Source organism: Diorhabda carinulata, chromosome X (genome assembly GCF_026250575.1).
Source record: "Diorhabda carinulata isolate Delta chromosome X, icDioCari1.1, whole genome shotgun sequence".
Taxonomy (NCBI): domain Eukaryota; kingdom Metazoa; phylum Arthropoda; class Insecta; order Coleoptera; family Chrysomelidae; genus Diorhabda; species Diorhabda carinulata.
The window spans coordinates 48,497,588-48,517,072 of NC_079472.1; the positions used below are offsets into that span (position 1 = coordinate 48,497,588).

The 19,485-nt window shown below is 31.4% G+C and overlaps 2 protein-coding genes across 14 annotated transcripts in view; one reads left to right on the plus strand and one right to left on the minus strand.

Annotated features, from left to right (window-relative positions):
- LOC130900498 (potassium voltage-gated channel protein Shaker) overlaps positions 1 to 19,485 on the plus strand; it is a 291,646-nt gene that overhangs the window by 239,294 nt on the left and 32,867 nt on the right. The gene's annotated exons all lie outside the window — the stretch shown is intronic.
- LOC130900499 (elongation of very long chain fatty acids protein AAEL008004-like) overlaps positions 1,136 to 19,485 on the minus strand; it is a 90,569-nt gene continuing 72,219 nt past the window's right edge. For 3 of the 7 annotated variants that reach the window (XM_057811182.1, XM_057811177.1, XM_057811180.1), the window contains exons 2-8: positions 8,521 to 8,730; positions 7,084 to 7,166; positions 3,939 to 4,046; positions 3,809 to 3,877; positions 3,054 to 3,110; positions 1,684 to 1,926; positions 1,136 to 1,429 (exon numbers count right to left, since the gene is read on the minus strand). In XM_057811182.1, the coding sequence (XP_057667165.1) occupies positions 1,181 to 1,429; positions 1,684 to 1,926; positions 3,054 to 3,110; positions 3,809 to 3,877; positions 3,939 to 4,046; positions 7,084 to 7,166; positions 8,521 to 8,575 (864 nt within the window). In that variant the 5' untranslated portion in view covers positions 8,576 to 8,730 and the 3' untranslated portion in view covers positions 1,136 to 1,180. Of the gene's footprint in view, positions 1,430 to 1,683; positions 1,927 to 3,053; positions 3,111 to 3,808; positions 3,878 to 3,938; positions 4,047 to 7,083; positions 7,167 to 8,520; positions 8,731 to 8,916; positions 8,957 to 9,826; positions 9,850 to 12,021; positions 12,112 to 15,886; positions 16,396 to 19,485 lie in introns of those variants that run through there. The other 4 variants (XM_057811179.1, XM_057811181.1, XM_057811184.1 and 1 more) reach the window with 4 other exon arrangements.

Consider the following 19,485-nt stretch of genomic DNA (forward strand, 5'->3'; position numbering starts at 1 on the left):
TAATCCAACAAACATAACAATATAAAAAACTGTAACTATAAACTACTAATTATTATAAATATTAATATTGAAAACACAATTTGTTGCATTCTGTAGACTAGTAAGAATTGCCGATCCAGTGGAGTTATTTGGTTTCAACTGGAGGGTAGATGACGTCGATGAGGATGGATGGCATCGGTTGCAGGTCGCATAAAGATGACGATGACGGTGACGGCAACGGTTTTAAGTCAGTTGGCAGGTAACAGCTCGGAATTAGTTTCATTTGCAGCCTTCAAAATGGCTTCGGGAAGTTCTTCCTCGGTTGATGATGAATTAATATTATTGTATCGGATTCGGTTTAATGTGGTTTAATTTAGAAGATTGCACTTATTCGGTCACTTCCAAGACGTTTTGAACAACTTTGACGTTTTAGTAACAATTACATGGTTATATAAAAATATCTATATTATTCTATATTTTCAAAAAATTAAAAATGCTACAAAAAGCTAGAAAAGGTTTAAATTTTGTTTGATGGACTATTTCGTAAATATTTATTTACCTGTAGTAACAATAGTTATAATCTCAAAAGTGAAAAACTATCTAATATGGTCAAAATGTGTATCATTTTACTTTCCCGCACTAGTGCGGGAAAGTGACACTTTCAAAACTAAAATGCGTGCGGGAAAGTGGGTTAAAACGCACGGTCGTAGAAAAAGTCATTATAGCAATTCTATTTAGCCTCATCTTCTTGTTTATCGATTTGTAAATATCCGGACAAGGAACTTTCAAATATTGGTTCGATAATTCGGCGCTGTTTTATTAGAATTCAAGTTTGTTGATTTAAACACTACATTATTTTGGATTTGAGGGTATTGCTTTTTCTCATTCTGACAAGATATCGTTGATACCGCTAACGGCTATTTTCATGATTAGCATGACCGTGAACTACAGTACGTTTACCAAAAATCACTTTTTATAAAGTAATACAATCTTGTGTACGTGTCTCTAATACTGTCTGCTTTTCCCAAGTATTACGCCACTCCAGTATTTGCCAATAAGGTTTACACGTTTTATTCTGTATATCCTCAAAGTCGAATTACTTTTCACATAGCCTGTTGCGATATACTAAATTGAAAGGAAAAATGAAACAACAACATAACTAGAAATAATCACATTTAGACTTAAAAATCATTACAATAGATTAATCAAATTTCTTATTCTCTTTAGCCAATCCATTGGTTAAACCTTTGTTCTCTGCATTCGCTACTTCGTCACTTAGTTCTTTACTGGTAGTGGGTACTTTCTTTTTATAGGCATGCAAATAAAAGTCTCCAAACATAATGAAGAATGTTATACTTTGAACAATGCTGAAATAACTTAATGCGAAGGGCATATTACATCCATGGATTGATGTGAGTATCACATGTATCAAGCATATGACGAACTGCGTCTAAAAAGTGATTTCATTAATATTTTATCAAAAATTAAATTAAACACTGTTTTCGAAAAAATCACATGAAAAAATGGAAAGTTTGTCCAAGGACAAGAAAAATTTTTAAAAATATGAATTGAAATATAAACAAAAAATTGAAGCTACCCGGCACTAATATAATAGTTAAATGATAATTTTGTATAAATCATTCCAAGAATCAATACTAGTTATTATACTAATTGGTATCACTACTACGTAAATTTACAACTTACCAACTGCATAACGGTGATATATTTCTTCCACCAAAGATACTTTTGTATATTTGGCCCCATGGCACTCAACATATAATATGAATACATTACAATATGCACAAACGAATTTACAAATCCCAAAAATGTCACTGGACTGTCCGGAGCGTACTTAACACATATCCAGGATCCTATAGGCATTATTCCATGATGATATAAATGGAGTCGTGTAATTTGGCTGTCTTTTTTTCTTAAAGCAAAGAGTACCTGAAAAAAATGTACCTTCTTAGTTTGAAGTGTAAAAAACCAAAACATGAATTCATTTCAAAGTCGTTAAACATTTTTCAAAATATTATTATTATCAAAATATATTTAATACATTTAATACACAGACTAAACTGTGTTGCTAAAAGATACGGGTTCAAAATAAGTAAAACAAAACATTAGCAGACGTAAAGGGCCCTATACGCATGCACAACTCTTGGTAGATGACGCTACCAACTCGGAAGTTAGTAGGACGAGGACTAGGAGGATGAGAGAGAAGACAGAGTGAGAATTGAATTGGCCCGCAATTATTTTTCAAATTTAAGAATATCCTTACTTAATAAATATCATATTTTAGCTTAAAACTGTGAATGCGATACTCTAGATGAAACGTATGGTCAGTTATGCTTTATGGTATGGGAATATGAGAGAAACTCTCCTTGATATAAAAAGAAGAAAAACAGCCTATTTGAGTCACATACTTAGAGAAGCAAAGTACCAACTTCTTCAACTCATAGTTGAGGGTAGAAGGTAAACGGGGAGTCGAGAGAAAGCAAATATTTTGATTGAGGAATATAAGAGAGTAGAAAGGCCTGTGAAATGTTGGAAATCTGGCTCACACAACGGAAGACAGAAAAGCCTACGGCAATGTAATGACCTGCGACCAATAATAGTAGATAGGTACCAGAAGAATAAGGATACATATACATTCAAGATTAAGTAAACACTCCATGTATTCTAAATTAACGGGCCGGTGTATTGAACTTTGTGCTACCAATTATTAGATCGACAACTGTCTTTCTAGTTCTGTTCTGTCCAGTTCTGGTGAAGCAAAACTTTCGTTTATTGAAATAACATACAAGTCTTGGACAGATTTTTGCAATTTTCAAATTTTTTTGTAAAGTAAATTTGACATATGTTGCCATGTTTATCAGGTAATTATTAAGAACAAAAATTATCATTATACTATGATTATTAACCCTTCCAATTTTGCAAAATTGGCAACTTCCTCAATTTCATTTAATTTGGTTAGTGTATGCTTTTTCAGTGAACAGAAGTGTACATGGATCGGTGACACTATCATTCTGATTTTTTTACTCCTATGTTACGAAAAAAATATGATTACTTACTGTATCTATGAATTCCGAGAATTTGGAGAGAAAGTACATATGCGATGTGAACAACATCTGTAAAACAATTGTATTTAATACATGAAAACAAATACATATATCTAAATTAAATCTAAATTAAAAGTCGCTGTTCTGAGAACATTTCGTAAGCTAAAATTCCATAAACTGAAGCTATCGTTTACTTGAAACAAAACTAATATTATGACAAAGGCTATTAGTAACAGTATTCTTTTTTTTTTTGAGAAATAATTCCCACCACACTCCAATACACTTCCGCATACGTGAGAATCTATCATGAGACCATTGCTGCAATTTCTTCTTCTCAATGGAATCATAATAAGCTTCCTAAGCTTCTTCGAATAAAATTTTTAGTTGTAATTTTGCTAATAGAAAAAATCGCATCGTGTAAAGTTGAGGCTGTAGGGTTGATGTGACTTGTTACCGTAGCTTTTTAATATAATTTCAAATAATTCTATCAATGTACACCAGCATATAAATATTTTACAAAAAATTTTATTGGCTGTCACATCACATCACAGTAGTTTTTGTCTATGGAGAGCGTGTGCCACAAAATTTTCCTAATAAGCAGACTATAATAGTAACATGATAGTTATATAAAAAGCGGTGGAGAATATTGGTTATGCAGATTCTTCGAATCATTTTTTTTACAAATAATATTTGTCAAATTTTGTCAAATCTGTTTAAAACTTTTTGAACAACCCACTCAAATATGGAAACTAGAAATAGATACTAACGTTTTTACCACGTCCAGGATAAAAACATTTGCCATTGTAATATGGAAACATCCATCCACCAACTGCAAACTAATAAAAATGAAATGTTAGGTTATTCTACTATTCAAACAATCTACATTCAAAAACTCACCCCGTAAAATAGCCAAATACTGAATAAAACTTGTAGACCATTATACACAATCAATAATTTTTTAAATTGGTATGGTTTTCGATTTTTCATGAATCCTGGAAGAAGAACCTGAAAAAGGGGTTTGTTTTCAAAATAAGAGATAATTATTGGAGATATATTCAAAGAGATCTATTAATAATGACTCTTGCTTCTATTACAACTTTTTAAATAATCTCAGTGCATTTCTTTATACGTACTTATTCTATTTATTTCAAATATTGGTGGCGATATATACGAATAGAGAAAAGTATAGTCTATATAGTATATATCATTACCTAATACCTAGTTACATATCTTCTCATTCGTCGCTTTTTAATCCGAGAATGTGAGGTCGAAAAATTAACTATACATATTTTTTTCTGAAATATTACGTTCATATTTGCCAATATATTGACCCCTAATACTAAATTCCTCAATTAATTACACTGAAGCTTGCGACGCAACTTTGAAACTTAGCTTAGGGCACTCTAATTCTAGTCTTTTCCTTTGTTATTTTTTTGTACAAAAAATTATAGGCACAAAATTGTTGAAACTACTATGTCATATAACACGATGATACTAGATTTCTGAAAAACATTTGCGAACCTTCAATTTTCCGAAGATTCTTCAAAAAAATGTAACTTTGTGTATTCATGTGACAAATATAGTAAAATCAATAAAACCAAATTGATATTATACAGAATAAATATAATAAAAGTATCTAAAAATTTAGTGTTTTCAAATGTCGAAAATTCTCAATGGCGGTAGCACAAAATGAATTTATATATTTTATTTATTTTATATGAATATTAATTATGTCGAGACTGCTAGATTTGACAGAGGCAGATTTATATTGTGAGAGACAATTTCAACAATATTTTCCAATTTTTATTTCCAACCCTCAAATAAAAAAATTCAGTTATTTTAAATAATAAAACAATTTGGGAATGTAGAGTTTATGAATAATTTGTTCAGGTTGGTGAATCCAATCTGTAAATTCGTTTATTTTCCCATATTCAACGCACTGCTGGATTTGTATAAAAATTGCTGTTGCTCTTAGCGTGCTCAACGAAACCACAGCGACGTAAAAGTTGGTGAGGAAGCAACGAAACGAATAATTGACGAGGTCCCATTTCTAATTGCATTTAGTCAATTCGAGGGCTGCTATTAAGTTTTGGAATGTGGTAATACTGATATGAATATGTCAAATCTGACGTTGCCATCATAAGTTTGACATTTTTAATAGTGAACGTACTCAGAACGTGTTGTCATACGAGTTCTATTTAAGTTGTGAACATATACTCGAAATATTCATCTTGGTCAATTTTTGTGGTGGATTAAACCAACTGCAATGTGCCGATCAACTCGCCTCGACTTTTGGTGATTGAGCACCATTTCGAGCCACCATGTTTCGCTGATTTTACGAATTTAATCCTGGTCACAATTCGCTACAGGATAAATGTCGTGCAGGTCGTTCAAAATCGGGTGTTGAACCAGAAATATCGATGCTATACGTAAACTGATATTGCTAAATCGTCATGTGACATACCGTAATATTGAGGAATACTTTAGTTCCACTCGCATACATTCAATATTGTATGACATATGGCTGCACAAAAAATTTGTGCGCGTTGAATAATACCGTACAATCACTAAAAAGACCCGTGGCGATTAATGCAAAGAAATGCTAAAAAAAATTAATCGTTGTACTTCAAAAGACGTCTATAAGATCGTAGCAGGTGATGAAAAATGGATCTATGAGTATGAACCAGAAACTAAACAACAAACACTGTTGGTATGGGTCTTTCAAAACGAGTCAAATTCACAAAAGTTGTTCGAGCACGAAGCACTTCAAAGCAAATGGTAGCCTATTTTTTCGGAATAATTCTACATGTTGCCACTGTTATACTGGAACAACGTAGAACGGTCAACTCTGAATGGTACACCAACATTTGTTTGCTAGAAGTGTTTGAAAAACAGTCAAAACATCAAGACCCTCATATTTAGCAGGTTTTGACTTGACAAGAGTTTTTTCCAAATGTTCTGTTTTTAAAGTCCCAATATTTTATAATTAGAAACGATTCATTTTTCAACAGTAAATCTCGAAAAAATAAGCTTACACATTAAAAAATGAAATAAAAAAAATTGTTGATATTATTTCATACCTTCTATCTACTGCTACATCTAAAAATTGCCTATATTCATGAAATTATCAGCGATTTAAAAATTCTTTTCAAAAGTTTAACACGCCAATTTTTTAGACACATTTCCTCCATTTAATATTAATTTCACTTTCTCTCATAAATCAATAAATTCTCAAATTTCTGATTAGATTTCGAAAAATTGGAAGTTGAGAAAAAACTTTTAGACGTAAATGTATCATGTTATACGAGTAGGTTAGGATCACATCAATTGACAAAATTGATGTACGTTTCCTAACTTCTCCGGATGTTCCCTTAACAACTTTGTCAACCACCCCACGAATATCATAATTTCATCGTAACGTATCTCTTCTTTTTTTCAATGATGTTGAAGAATAATATACTTTATATGCATTGAGATATTCCAACTCGAATCAACTATATCCTTTTAGGAAAACTTTGATCGAGCTAAATCGATAATGATCTGAATGTTCGGTAACCTGGATCACGTTCTTTACTTTTCGGAAATTGATCGAGTTAATCAGATCGTTGTCATATAATATGATCCTTTTTATCCTAGTAAACTGGTAGGTAAATGCGTTAAGCTGAGTTATTTCATTTGCTTATGGTTTATTGAACTTCATACGTTTTTGCATTTCAGCATAAAAATAGCTTATTAATAATAAAATTTTAAAAAATATAGATTCTACTATACAACTAAATTAATATCATGGAAGAATTAATGCGACGTTCGGAGACTATGACCTAAATCTCATTCTGGGTTAGGGTTCGCAATCAGTTGATAGGTGATATACGTGAACCTGGGTTATAGTTTCCGAAAAGTCTTTATAATTCATATTCAGTGCTACTCTAGATAAAACTTTTTTACGTAAATATGACGGGTCTTTCCCGAATGTGTAATTATCTGTTTCTGTTTGAGTCACATTTTTCATTAATGAAGTGATAACCAATCGTATATTACTTACAGTAACAGTTATTAAAAATGCCATGGTGAGAGCTACTGTGGGAATTGGGTTGGACATAAGATACCAGTCTTTTATTCTTGGATCTGAAAATAAAACTCTCATTCACTAACTACGAATATGGGAAAAAATTATCACGACTACAAGTTCTTAAATAAAATAACATTTTTCAATTTTTTCAACTTCCAAAGTTTTGAATAGTGCACTGGCATACAACTAAATGTGTTGCATTATATACTGAATTGTTTAAACCAGAACTTCAACGTTCATGAAAATTTTTTTTCCTAATCTAATGAAATGAGGTATTGCTGGTAAATATCACGAGTACATTAATAATATTTGTGTGATTTGTTTAAATCGAGTGAGTCAGCCTGCAACACTTTAATCTTTCCAACGTTTTAAAAGCATTCATGTATTTCGTAGAATCCACATCATGATTGTTGAGAAAAATATGACGTCAAAATGAGAATATCAAAGTCAAATTTCAATCGATGTTATTTCAATCAAAATGTCTCCTTTGCACGACTTATATTCTTCCAGTTCGTCCTCGTTAGAGTAAACTATGAAGGTGTGATACGAGTTCTGGCTATTAAATAACGAGACTGCGCGCCTAGAGGGCGCCCTAGACGGGTGGAGTAAAAAACGAGTAGTACGTTAAGTACCTAGACATCTTGTCTACGCACGTCTCAGAACACATTTTCGTCACTATTATAGTATTTGTGCAGTAGCGGTTTGAAACGAACGTGTTTTTCCTCGTGCCGAAAACCATGTGTGACGAAAAACAGAAGCAACGTATCAATCTCAAATTTTTCGTTACATACTCCGACTGAGTGCTATAAATTGTAGCAAAAGGCCAATGGAGATAATTCTCTGCGAGGTTGGTGCCAAAAAATCTGACTCCTGACCAAAATCTCTTGCGTTAACGGGTCTGCTCAGATTTTCATGAAAGGTTAAAGGAAGTAAAAAAATCTGCTTTGAAATAGACCTGATTTGAGTCGATGGAAGCGGTAAAGCAAAAAACGACAAAAAACTCCTAAAGGCACTCACCAAACAAGACTTCCAGCACTGCTTCGATCAATGGAAAAAAACGTATGGAAAGGTGTGTAGCGAGGGGAGGGGAGTATATTGCAGGGGAGCATTGGAGTCTGGATCATGACCAGTCTAGTTATTTAATAGCCAGACCTCGTATATCTGTATCCTCCCTCTGTGGGGATACTTAATTTGTGTTAATTTCTAGCAGGATTTTATCGATTGATTTTATATTTAAGAGAAAGAACGATTCAAGAAACCCCCAATCTACTCCCAATATTTTCATTGTATTGGAATTGGATACCTCATTCTATTATTTTAGTTTCAAAAAATGTATAAGTACATCAAAAAATTTTAAAAACGTATATTCAAATGAAAGTTAATCTAAGTAATTATATAATCTATACTAACCTCCATATTTATTGACAGCGTAATGAAAGTCATCAAAAATAGTAATATTCTCCATGTTACTTCTAGAATTTACAAGTTCTTCTTTTTTGTGATTGTCTTATAATGACATATGTGTAATTTAATTAATAGGGTCGATTAGAACCTCACCGTATAACTAGTTTCGGTCGATGTTCTTGATAGAAATTCACGACCAGTTAGAATGATCCATATCTGAAAAAGAAAAAGGAACTTTAATTTTTGGTATTACATGAGCGATGATATCTCGTAAAAGGTCCCTAAAGCGATAAGAGATTGTTATCAATAGATAGGAAGTCGAAACTTTGATAAATTAATTTATTTTCACAGTCTACTTTTGTACCGTGACTTCTGAAATTAAAATGTTTGGACGACACTTACAAAGTTTCTGTCACGATTTGAAAGATGGCAAGTTTCGAATATGATAAAAACAAATATTATAAAATCCTCCAATCAGTTATAAGTAGAAAAAAATGCTTCCATGGTTTTTCAAAGAGACTATAATAATAAGAACTATAAATATATTAATTCACCTCTTAGTAGAAATATAATTTGAATACACTGCAGCTCGCATATTCATATAAAATATGAAATTAAGATATTACATATTATGTACTTATAAAAAGGACCTCAATCTATTTTTAACATACGTACAGATAGTGGAAGATTTTATCTACAACTATTATATAATCTAGGAATTACTGAGAAAATTTTTTGCTCCAGTAGAAATCCAAGTCAGCTGATTCAAAACAACCAATCAGTACAATATTATACTGAAAACAGATCTCATGGGCTGTTTTTACTTTACCGCGTTGCCATGGATAAATAATATTCCGAATTTGACGTTTCAAATATTTAATATTTCAAGATGTTAGGACTTGGTTGTAATACTATAGAGAATATAAATGAAATTAAAGAATCAAACATACCAAAAAATACCGTTTACAATAAAAAAATTGTACAGAAAGCATTTATGAACTTCTGCAATGCAATTTAATGTATCAATTAGATGGAAATCGGACGGTGGAAAAATTGGCGTTGATTTTAAAGGATTGAGCTGTGACATGGGAAGAAAAGATGGTACAGAATTCGAAGAAACTATGGTCAAAACCTTGTGGAACCTAACAAGTAAACTGTTACAAGAAAAATATTATAATGAAATGAAAGTTATTATGACCCATTTCAACAAGCACAAGCTGTCCGCGATTCTATACGACGAAAACTGCACACATAGTTCGATAGCATTAAGCTCCGTAGAAATAACGAAAATGGAATTTATGGAATGAAATACCTTTGAAGGGCTGCAAGGGAAATTCTATCACATAGCCGCGTTAGAATTAGCTTGGCGAGGTGAAGAAGCTGCTGCTTGTTTGACTGACTTTTTTTGTATTAAATCAAATAGCGACGGTTCTGTAACAAATCGAGTTTATTCAGCAAGACTTGCCAAGGTAGTTCATTAATATGTACTGAATACAAATTTTTAATAGAAAATAACGACAGTAACGTTTGTCCTGTGAAATTATGTAAAAAATCGATGTCAAAAAGGGGCTCAAATATTAAATTCATTAGGTTATTTCTAAGAATAAATCGTCCCTGGACATTTCTAAATGATCATTGGTATGATAATATTCCCATTGGAAGTATTGCGGTTGTGCGATTGGGTTGAATAAATGAAAAAAAAACTACTAATCACTCCAATAGATCGACGGCGGTTAGTCGATTGGTCAAAAGTGGTGTACAAGAGCAAGAGCTTATACATATTACAATAATGGGTCACAATAATCCCAACTCAATAAAACCCTACTTGAATATTGACAAAGAACATCATAATCAAATTATCAACAGCAATCGTATTGGAAATATATCTTTATCAGTTTTAGAAACTAACACGTCTGAAGAAAAAAACATCATTAAACATTTAAAAGTAATAGGTGTCTACATAATGCTGTATATTATCTTATAAATGTTTTAATTGACTTGTTGTGGACCAGTTAGTTAACGTACGCACATACGGAGGGAAATATGGTTGATTCAATCCCTGCTGCAGGCAGATTTTTATTATTGATAATATTTGTATTATACGAGGTCTGGCTATTAAATAACGAGACTTGTTCATTATAAAAATTATTTCAGATTCGAATGCTCCCTTTCAAATTCAAAAGTTTTTTCTATTGATAGAAGCAGTGCTGGAAGTCTTCTTTGGTGCGAGCCTTTAGGAGCTCTGCCGTTTTTTGCTTTACCGCTTCAATCGACTCAAATCGGATCCCTATCAAAGCAGATATTTTTCTAGCATTTCTAACCTTTCAAGGAAACCTGAGCAGACCCTTTGATGCAAGAGCTTTTGGCCAGGAGTCATTTTTGGCACCAACATCGCGCAGCCTTTTGTCGTGTGTAATTCCTTGTGTAAAATTTTTCTGACCGTTTCTTTATCGCGTTTACAGCTTACAGACAAGATATCTTGATACCCAACGGAAGACTCGTTTAAATCCCAGTCTCGTTATTTAATAGCTAGACCTCGTAAATAGTAAAGTAAAGTACTATTCATTAAAATGTAGATCAACAACAAATGCATTGATAGAACAAGAAATAAGTGGGAACTTTAATATATAATGAGGCTAAAAATAAGCAAAATATTTTGAAATAAAAAAATGTGTAAGACAAGAAAATTGGCCATCGGCTACGTAATTGAGCCAACTTAAAAAGAATACATGAATGAGAATAACAGAAAATGAATTCATCGTAAATGCGTATACTAAAGTATTAGTAATAAAAAATGCCAAAATCATGGGAAAATGAGAGAAGAGATTGTAGAAGAAGAGATTTAGTTGTCGTTAGATGCAAAGGAAAAATAATGAAAAATAAAGGATCAAAGAAGCACAAAAATTCAAATAACTGCGAGAAATCATAAGCAATAAAGAAAGAATGACGGCAACCCAAGGAGGGTACCAATCAAATTGAAACCTATTAAAAAACAGACGTGAACATACACAGAACAATATTGAAGCCCTTAATAATATATGCCCAAGAACCCTTTACTATGGCAAGAACAGAATTTTAGGATAAACGAACGAAAAATAATAAACGTAATGTGCAGTGAAGACGAGAAAAAATTATTCAAGAAACTTTAGGAGAGATAAATTCAACAAATTGAAGCCCCGTCTGGGCTGAAGTAATAAAAAAGACAATGACAACCGGAAGGGAAGACCTAGATCGCAATGTTTAGTAAATATGGAGGAAGCAAGGCTGTAGTTAAATACCGTTAAATGTGTTAAAATATATTTATAATTAAAATGGGCTATAAAATTTATATAGTCAGGTATATAGGTATAGTCATTATTCAATTGATTTTAAATAGAATCTAAACATTTCTCATTATAATCTTCTAAGCGCAATGATGCATATTTGTGAGGTCATCTCCTACAGTGGTAGGAGGTCGCTCTTTACACCAACAGACTTCATATCAATTTCAATATATTTTATACTGACCTCAATACTCAAGTACCATCTAGTGCTTCAAATAGAAATTTCTTAGATTGCTCTTTTGTGATATAAAACTTTCACTTTTCTTTATTAAGCTGGTTATGAGAAGAAACTCATATTACATTTATTTTATTTGATTCCGCTATCAAATGTGACACTTTAAGTCACTCTTTGACATTAGGACACGTGACATTTTTCATAACGTACATATATCAATTATAAAAAGTTGTTATGTAAAAACTTTTCGCCAACTGTTTAAGTTTCAAAGAATAATTTATTAATTACTGTAAAAACTGATGATCATTCCATTATTTAAACTGACAATTAACTCATGATTTTAATTCAATAGAATTTATAAACATTGAAAACAACATTTATAAAGTTACATTTTAAAGTGAGTCCATTTTCTGGGTCAATATTCTCTTGTCTAATGTTAATTTCAGTTCAAGCTTTGATATTTTCATGTATGCCAGCGGCTAGCCCAGAATGTTTTCTGAAATTCCTCTCTTATTTTCTAATAAACTCTCAACATAGCCTTTGATTACACTGTTGGATTTCCATCAGAACGTCCGCTCCTGAGCCTGCCAGGAGAGACGCTGACAAGTATCTGAAACAATATCCTTTGTATCATTTAACATTAGGTAGACCCAGATACTGAGCAATCTTTCCTGGAAATTTTCCAATGGTATTTATGCCTACGGGTTTGTATACCACATTTACCATTATAATATCGCACAAAAAATCTGTCTATACTTTTTGAGGAGGTCAACAACATTGACCCCAGCAATAGTTTCAGCAGTAATCATAAATTTGTGAATAATGTAATGTTTTGCTTTCTGGAATCGTAATTAAATATATCAATAATAAAATAAATAATAAATACGTCTCCTTCTCGTAGGAACGTCAGTTCAGCCATACTCCCGCAATCCCTATTATCATTGCGACCTAAGAAACAGATTATATAATAACGAATTATAATCATATCGTAAATTAAGTCATACTGTTACAAATAGAAATATTCCGTCTTCATCCTCTTTTAGAAATCTTTCTATACTCTCCTTCGTCAAAATCTCCGATTTTCTTGCATGGTATCCTGCTGATCGTCTCTTCAGCCAAGCCAAAAGCCTAGTGTAGTACTTTTTGATTTCGACATTTTTGCGCACGGTAAGTTCATATCTCAACATTGAACATGTAGTCCTTAAAGTCGGCGCAATTAAATTTTCAAAAAAAGCAAGTAGTACCTTTACGTTGATGTTTTTTATATTTTTCAAAACGGACCATTTTGCAAATTTTTGGTAGGCCAGGGCGTACCTACTTCTTGATTTTCCAGGTACTAAACCACCCACTGCAGCATTTGCAGACTTTTTACTAAAATATAATGTCTGATTCGCTATCTGAAGACATTTCAAGTAATTATTTAATCGTTGTTTGCATCATGATAACAATATTTTAAGACCTGTTTCCATAGTACCATCACTTCTAACACTATTTGTTTTAATTTTAATTTTAATTAATATTTTCATTGTAATTGTAGATTCGATTAAATATTATGGAAGCGCGGAATTAGATGAAACGTTGTTACGTATGAAAGATCGATTTTGTTTAACTCGCATAATTTGCAAAACTCGCTGCGCTCGTTTTGGCAAATATTATCGCTCTTTTGATAACTACTTGCGTAAATAACTATTATATCCGCATTTTTGGTATCAGAGTATTTTATAATTCTGCTAAACGTAGCTTCATACACATTAATCGATCTAGTCAGTAACATATTTATCTACGTTTTGCGCTCAGAAAGTTTTAAATGTAACAAAAAAATTGACATCAATATAGTTTATGAATCTAAATTTGGAATAATTAACTCTCAATAGTATTTACTAGTTATTTATTTAACTCACTTATCAAATATAAGCTAAAATTTCTAGAATCAATAACTTTAATTTTGAAAACACGTGTGTCATTAAAATACGTTTTTCATACCTCACAATTTACACATATTTATTTTCTTCAGTCTAAAAGTAAGTAAAGATACCTAACGTCACTTTTGCTCCCAATTCACTATTTTGGGGATTTTTTTTCAATACTTAGTATTATATCTAAACTGAAAGAATCATATCCTATCAGTCATATCGTAAATTTTTCTCTCTTATCTAATCCTAAATTCTATCCTGCAGTTTTCCTTTATTTTTTACTTCTAAAAAGTGAAGAAGTTAATAATACTGTGATATGCATGTTGAGTTGTTCTTCCGTGTTGTTGCATAAATTTAAAAAAATGTCCTACTTACTAAGTGAATAATACATTTATCTTGACTAGAGATAATACCATAGAGGTAGACAACAAATGATATATATATATATATATATATATATATATATATATATATATATATATATATATATATATATATAAAAGAAGTGTTTGACAGCTATATTGTAGCTATAGTATTCGAAAGCTCGGAAAATATATTGAAGTTAGTCCACTTTGGTGTTTCCTTGCCACGTTCCCAATAAAAAATTACTAACAAAGAAAATACACATTTACTCAGAATATTATTTCAACCTCATGACAAAATTTACACAAACACATATGTAAGTAAGGCATTTTCATCGGTGCATACATTCTTTATTATATCTTCAACAACTGAAAAGTAGGGGCTGTTATCCAAAAAGTACAAGACTTACAATTTCGGTATTATCTGAACAGTTTCCTCGAAGTATACAGTACGAACATGTATTTTAAAAGGATATAGTGAAAGGCTATGAAATTTAAGTAGGTTACACTAGAATCAAAACGACATTCGACATCACACAAGAAAATCAAATTTAATAAAACATTCTCAGCCTAAAACATAATGTGTACTGTGTTTTGGGACAGGAAAAGGGTATTGTTCGTAGATTTTGTAACTTAGGGATACAATAAATCTTATGACTTATTTTTGAGACTTTGATAAAACTCCTCCATACTACTGGCCATTCATATTCGGATAATCACACTCAGTGATTCGTTTTGTCCTTATTCGAAGAGCAACCTGGGTGGTGAGCTCCACAAAACGATGTCAAAACAGCCGAGTAGAAGGAAACTAGGTTAAACAAGACTCTTAACTTTACTGAAAAATCAATCTTACATTCATCCTACAAGAGGAATTTATAATAAAATAATATTACTATTAAGCATAAAGTGATTTCCAAGATTAATTTACTATACTAAATTTATTTCTAATGCGGTTGTATTTCGTCAAAACTATGAATCAACATCTGTGTGCAGTTTTAAGAGAAGGATATTTTGTCAATTTTTTCTTCAACAAATCATCAGACTCTGATTGTTTAATTAAGTTATGGATGGAGAATTATGAGAAACAACTCAATATTTCTCTCAATATCTGACGGGATTATTCATTGTCATCAAGATGGTACATTCATCCGTAAAGGAAGAATTAATCGTTGTATGCCTTTTCGAGATCTCCTTTATTTTTGGTGTATAATTGGAAATACAAAGATTATAAAATTCATTCCAGCCATCGAGAATAGAACAAAAAATTAGTATCCCTGAACTTAGACAAGTAGTTAAGCATGATATAAAAAAATGTAATATATATTCAAATAGACGTAGAACTAGTTAAGATTAAAATCAATCACAGCTTATTATTCTTATTAAATTTTTGGTATACGTTTCCCAAAGATTTATCAAATTTTATAATTTTATTTGAATCTTTGACATATTATATAATTAAAAATTTAGATACGAATTCCTTCAGCTGTGCGTTTGCATAAAAATATACATATACTAATACAAATATGAGATAATATAGATTGAGAAACAGTAGGAAAACTATATAAATTGAACATTTTTATATCAAAAAATTACACTTACAACTGATGTTGACGCTGACCTGTAGTTTCACTAAAAGCTCCGATTTTCGGGAATCCCAGATAACGACAATTTTCAGTTCATTTGTCACCCTCACGTAGATTATCTAAGTAAACAGTCCAGTTTTTTATACAATCAAATATTTCACAGAAATGTATCAATACGAATTTAAGAAATTTTGTACTGAATACAATAAAATTGAATCAATAGTTTTATTTATATATGAAACGTTGGTACATCTCTCGCTCGCGAAATTTATCTATTTATCATCGATACAAATTTCAAATTAACATATCATTGTGTATTCACAATTGTTGAATAAAGCGGATCCACACAGTCAATTCATGAATAAAAAAATATTGACGTATGACAGATCACATGATAAACCTCATAATATTTATTTCTTTTACTAATTAGATGTATTATTCAGCACCTATAGACGTTAGACGAAATAGGACGTGACCAAGATTTTTGGATTTACATCTTGACGTTAAAGTACCGCGTAATATACTGACACAGAATTATAATGATTATTATATTATATTTATGATATTACACGTCATTGTAAGAATTGAAATTCGATTCCCACAAGCTAAATCGATCATTAAACGAAAGTTAATTAGATACTGAAAAAATAATATACTTTAACAAATGTCTGGAAACTCATAATAGAGAAATACGGAACAATGAATACGACTCAAGTGGTTACTGAATTGAGTGGTGATTACGGACGACACGATAGTAGAAAAAGATTCTGCAGCGAAATAATTGGTGGAAAATGAAGTATTATAGCTTCACTCATGTTTATTTATACCTAAACTACTAGAAACACATACAAAAGTAACAATATAAGACAATAACTCGACCGGTACTTATACCTACTTATCACAACAAAAACTGGATCCATAAATAAAGGAAATTAGGATATGCGTTATAAAACACGGTGAATAATTGTATATAAATCCAAAGTGAGAAGGTAACATAAAGTTATAGTTAATCTTCTTCGAAGTATAGCCTTTGGCTAACAATGCCCTTATCAGAAAGTTGAAACCATGACTGTAATTATTTTGGAATATATGTCATCTGCTCTGTCGTGGCCTTCACAATGACTACAAATTTATTGAAAAATGTCGCGAATTGAAAGCGGTATGTGACACGGCGTGTTTTTACACGCTTTTAAAGCACATAACTCTAAAAAGAAAATAATTTTTGAATGAGCTTAAAACAATAATAAATGGAAAAATCTAGTATTATTGTGTATGAGAAATATCGAACAAAGCGCCTCATGCGTTTTTCACAATAATATTAATATTTTTCATTCACTATTGTCTAAAGCTTATTTTAAAAATTATTTTCAAGTTTTTAGTGTGATATGCTTTAAAAGCGTGTTCTTTACTTTTCAAACCATATTTATTTCTCAATTTTCTGTTTCACATCCTATGAAAGCGTTTTTTAAAACTATATTTATTTTCAACTTTTAAGTTCCATTTATTGTTAAAATTGAAATTTTAAAGTTTTTATTATTGTAAATCTCCAGCGTGGTGCACTGATGCGGGTGGTATAGTAAATCTTCAACAGAGGGCAGACAGTTGTAAAATTTGTTTCGATGTAAAAAGAAACTTTGCAGTAATAGTTCCTAACAAAAAGTTGCCGAAAAATCTTTTTGCAGTCTGAACGGTATTTGAACGGTTAATCCGGATGTTGATGCCTGGACGGACTAACGAACACTATTAAAGTGGTGGTATTTACTAACAATAATAAGCCACAAACAAATCCACATACAGGTGAAGTTAATATAAGCGTGTTAAAAAGAAAGCCATTGTCTCATTTTTTACGTCTATTATTGCGCATAGTTCCGTAATCGTTCCAGAGCTCCAATCGCCTATTCAAACAATTTCAATTTGTTTTTGAGATAAAAGGTAGCTTAATTGACTTATTTTAACTCTTCAATCGCTCAAACCGCTTGTAAATAGTCTTTAGAGTTATTACATTATCACCGTAAACAGATAACAACATTTTTGACCTTCTGTGGCGCTGTTTTTCAACTTAAAACAGCACTTAATACAGAGTCCAAAACAATCACAAGCTAATGCTAAAGCAGCTATGGTAGCAGACTGAGAATTTACAATAGGTTTAAACTTCTTAAACTTTAGGCAGCTTGTATCAACACATAAGGGTAAAATAGTAGGAATATTTCAACCTCACTATTTATCACAAAAATTTTTTTATACATATAAAACCTATTGTATACAAGACGATTATCACTGCTAACAGCCTGTCAAATATAAAACCAACAATTCCATGTCAACTTTCCATAGAAGACAATTATTTCTGTGAAAAAAAGATTCCCGGTATTTTATTTTCATATAATAGGAGATTAAATAAAATTGTAATTCGATAGAACGTAGAGACGTTGTACTCTTTTAGAACAATATGCTCATGCCTGTATATAATTTTTCTTCTTTATATGTCTCTTGATTTTGCGTCTAAGATGTCATTCTTTGAATTTTTTAAAGATCCCCGTTATTGTGGGTTAAGTCTCTAGGAAGTGATTCTATTAACGTTTTGGTTTTATATTCGTTTTATCGTCACTACTGCACAATAATGCTAATGTTAATATCTCTTATTCGATTATTCACTTTGAATGTTTTTTTTTTATCTATTGATCTCAACGTGTTCATTTCTGTTGCTCTGCACATACTCTTCTGTTCTTATGTTTCTATAGAATATGCCACTTTGAAGGTACGCTTACAGTTCCGTGTAATCACAGATTGTCTTTTCCCACATAACGTCCTATGAAAAATGTGTGAAATATTGTTTATGAACTTGAAGATAATATTTAAATAGACGAAGCTACGTTTACTACAGGAGTAATATTCTAAACAATTATTCCTACTGGATAGTAAATTTTAAAAGCCAGTAATCGCAAAAAATCAAAATCTATTATCTCTTTGGCAGCGGTATTGGCATCAGAACTGTAGCAATCGATTAAAAACATCATCTAATCCGCTGTATAGGCCCTGGCAGCCTGTAGATTGACTACCATCATCTCCAATAATATTAGACTTCTTTCTTCTAGGATCAATCACACGTCGAGTATATAACCCTGTCCAAAGGAACAAAAACGATATTTGTGTAAGGTATGGATAGGCGTGAGTAAAAATTACCTGTCAAGAACTGAACTAGGTAAATAGTGGATTGGTAGAGAGAACTAGAATATAAAACAACGAAAAATGTGATATGTATCTTTCAGACCGTTCCTTTTAACCAATATTAATGTTGCATTAAATATTTCTTTATCCCCTGGTAACTTATTCTTATAATTATTTAATTATAAAGCATAATTTTCATGACCAACTATTTAATACACTCTGTTCTTTTGTTACGGTGACTTTGAGATTTCTTAGAAAATTAAGTTATCATAACTTTGAAATTATTGAATTTTTAGTGTAAAATTGAAGTGAAAGCTATTTGGGAGGATTTTGAATATGGTGGTGGAATTATTTCATAAACAAATAATAGTTCACTATTATCGACTTTAGATTGTACTTATTTCGTTCTCTATGTATTCGACTTTTTCTCCTCGTTCAAATATTGCATCG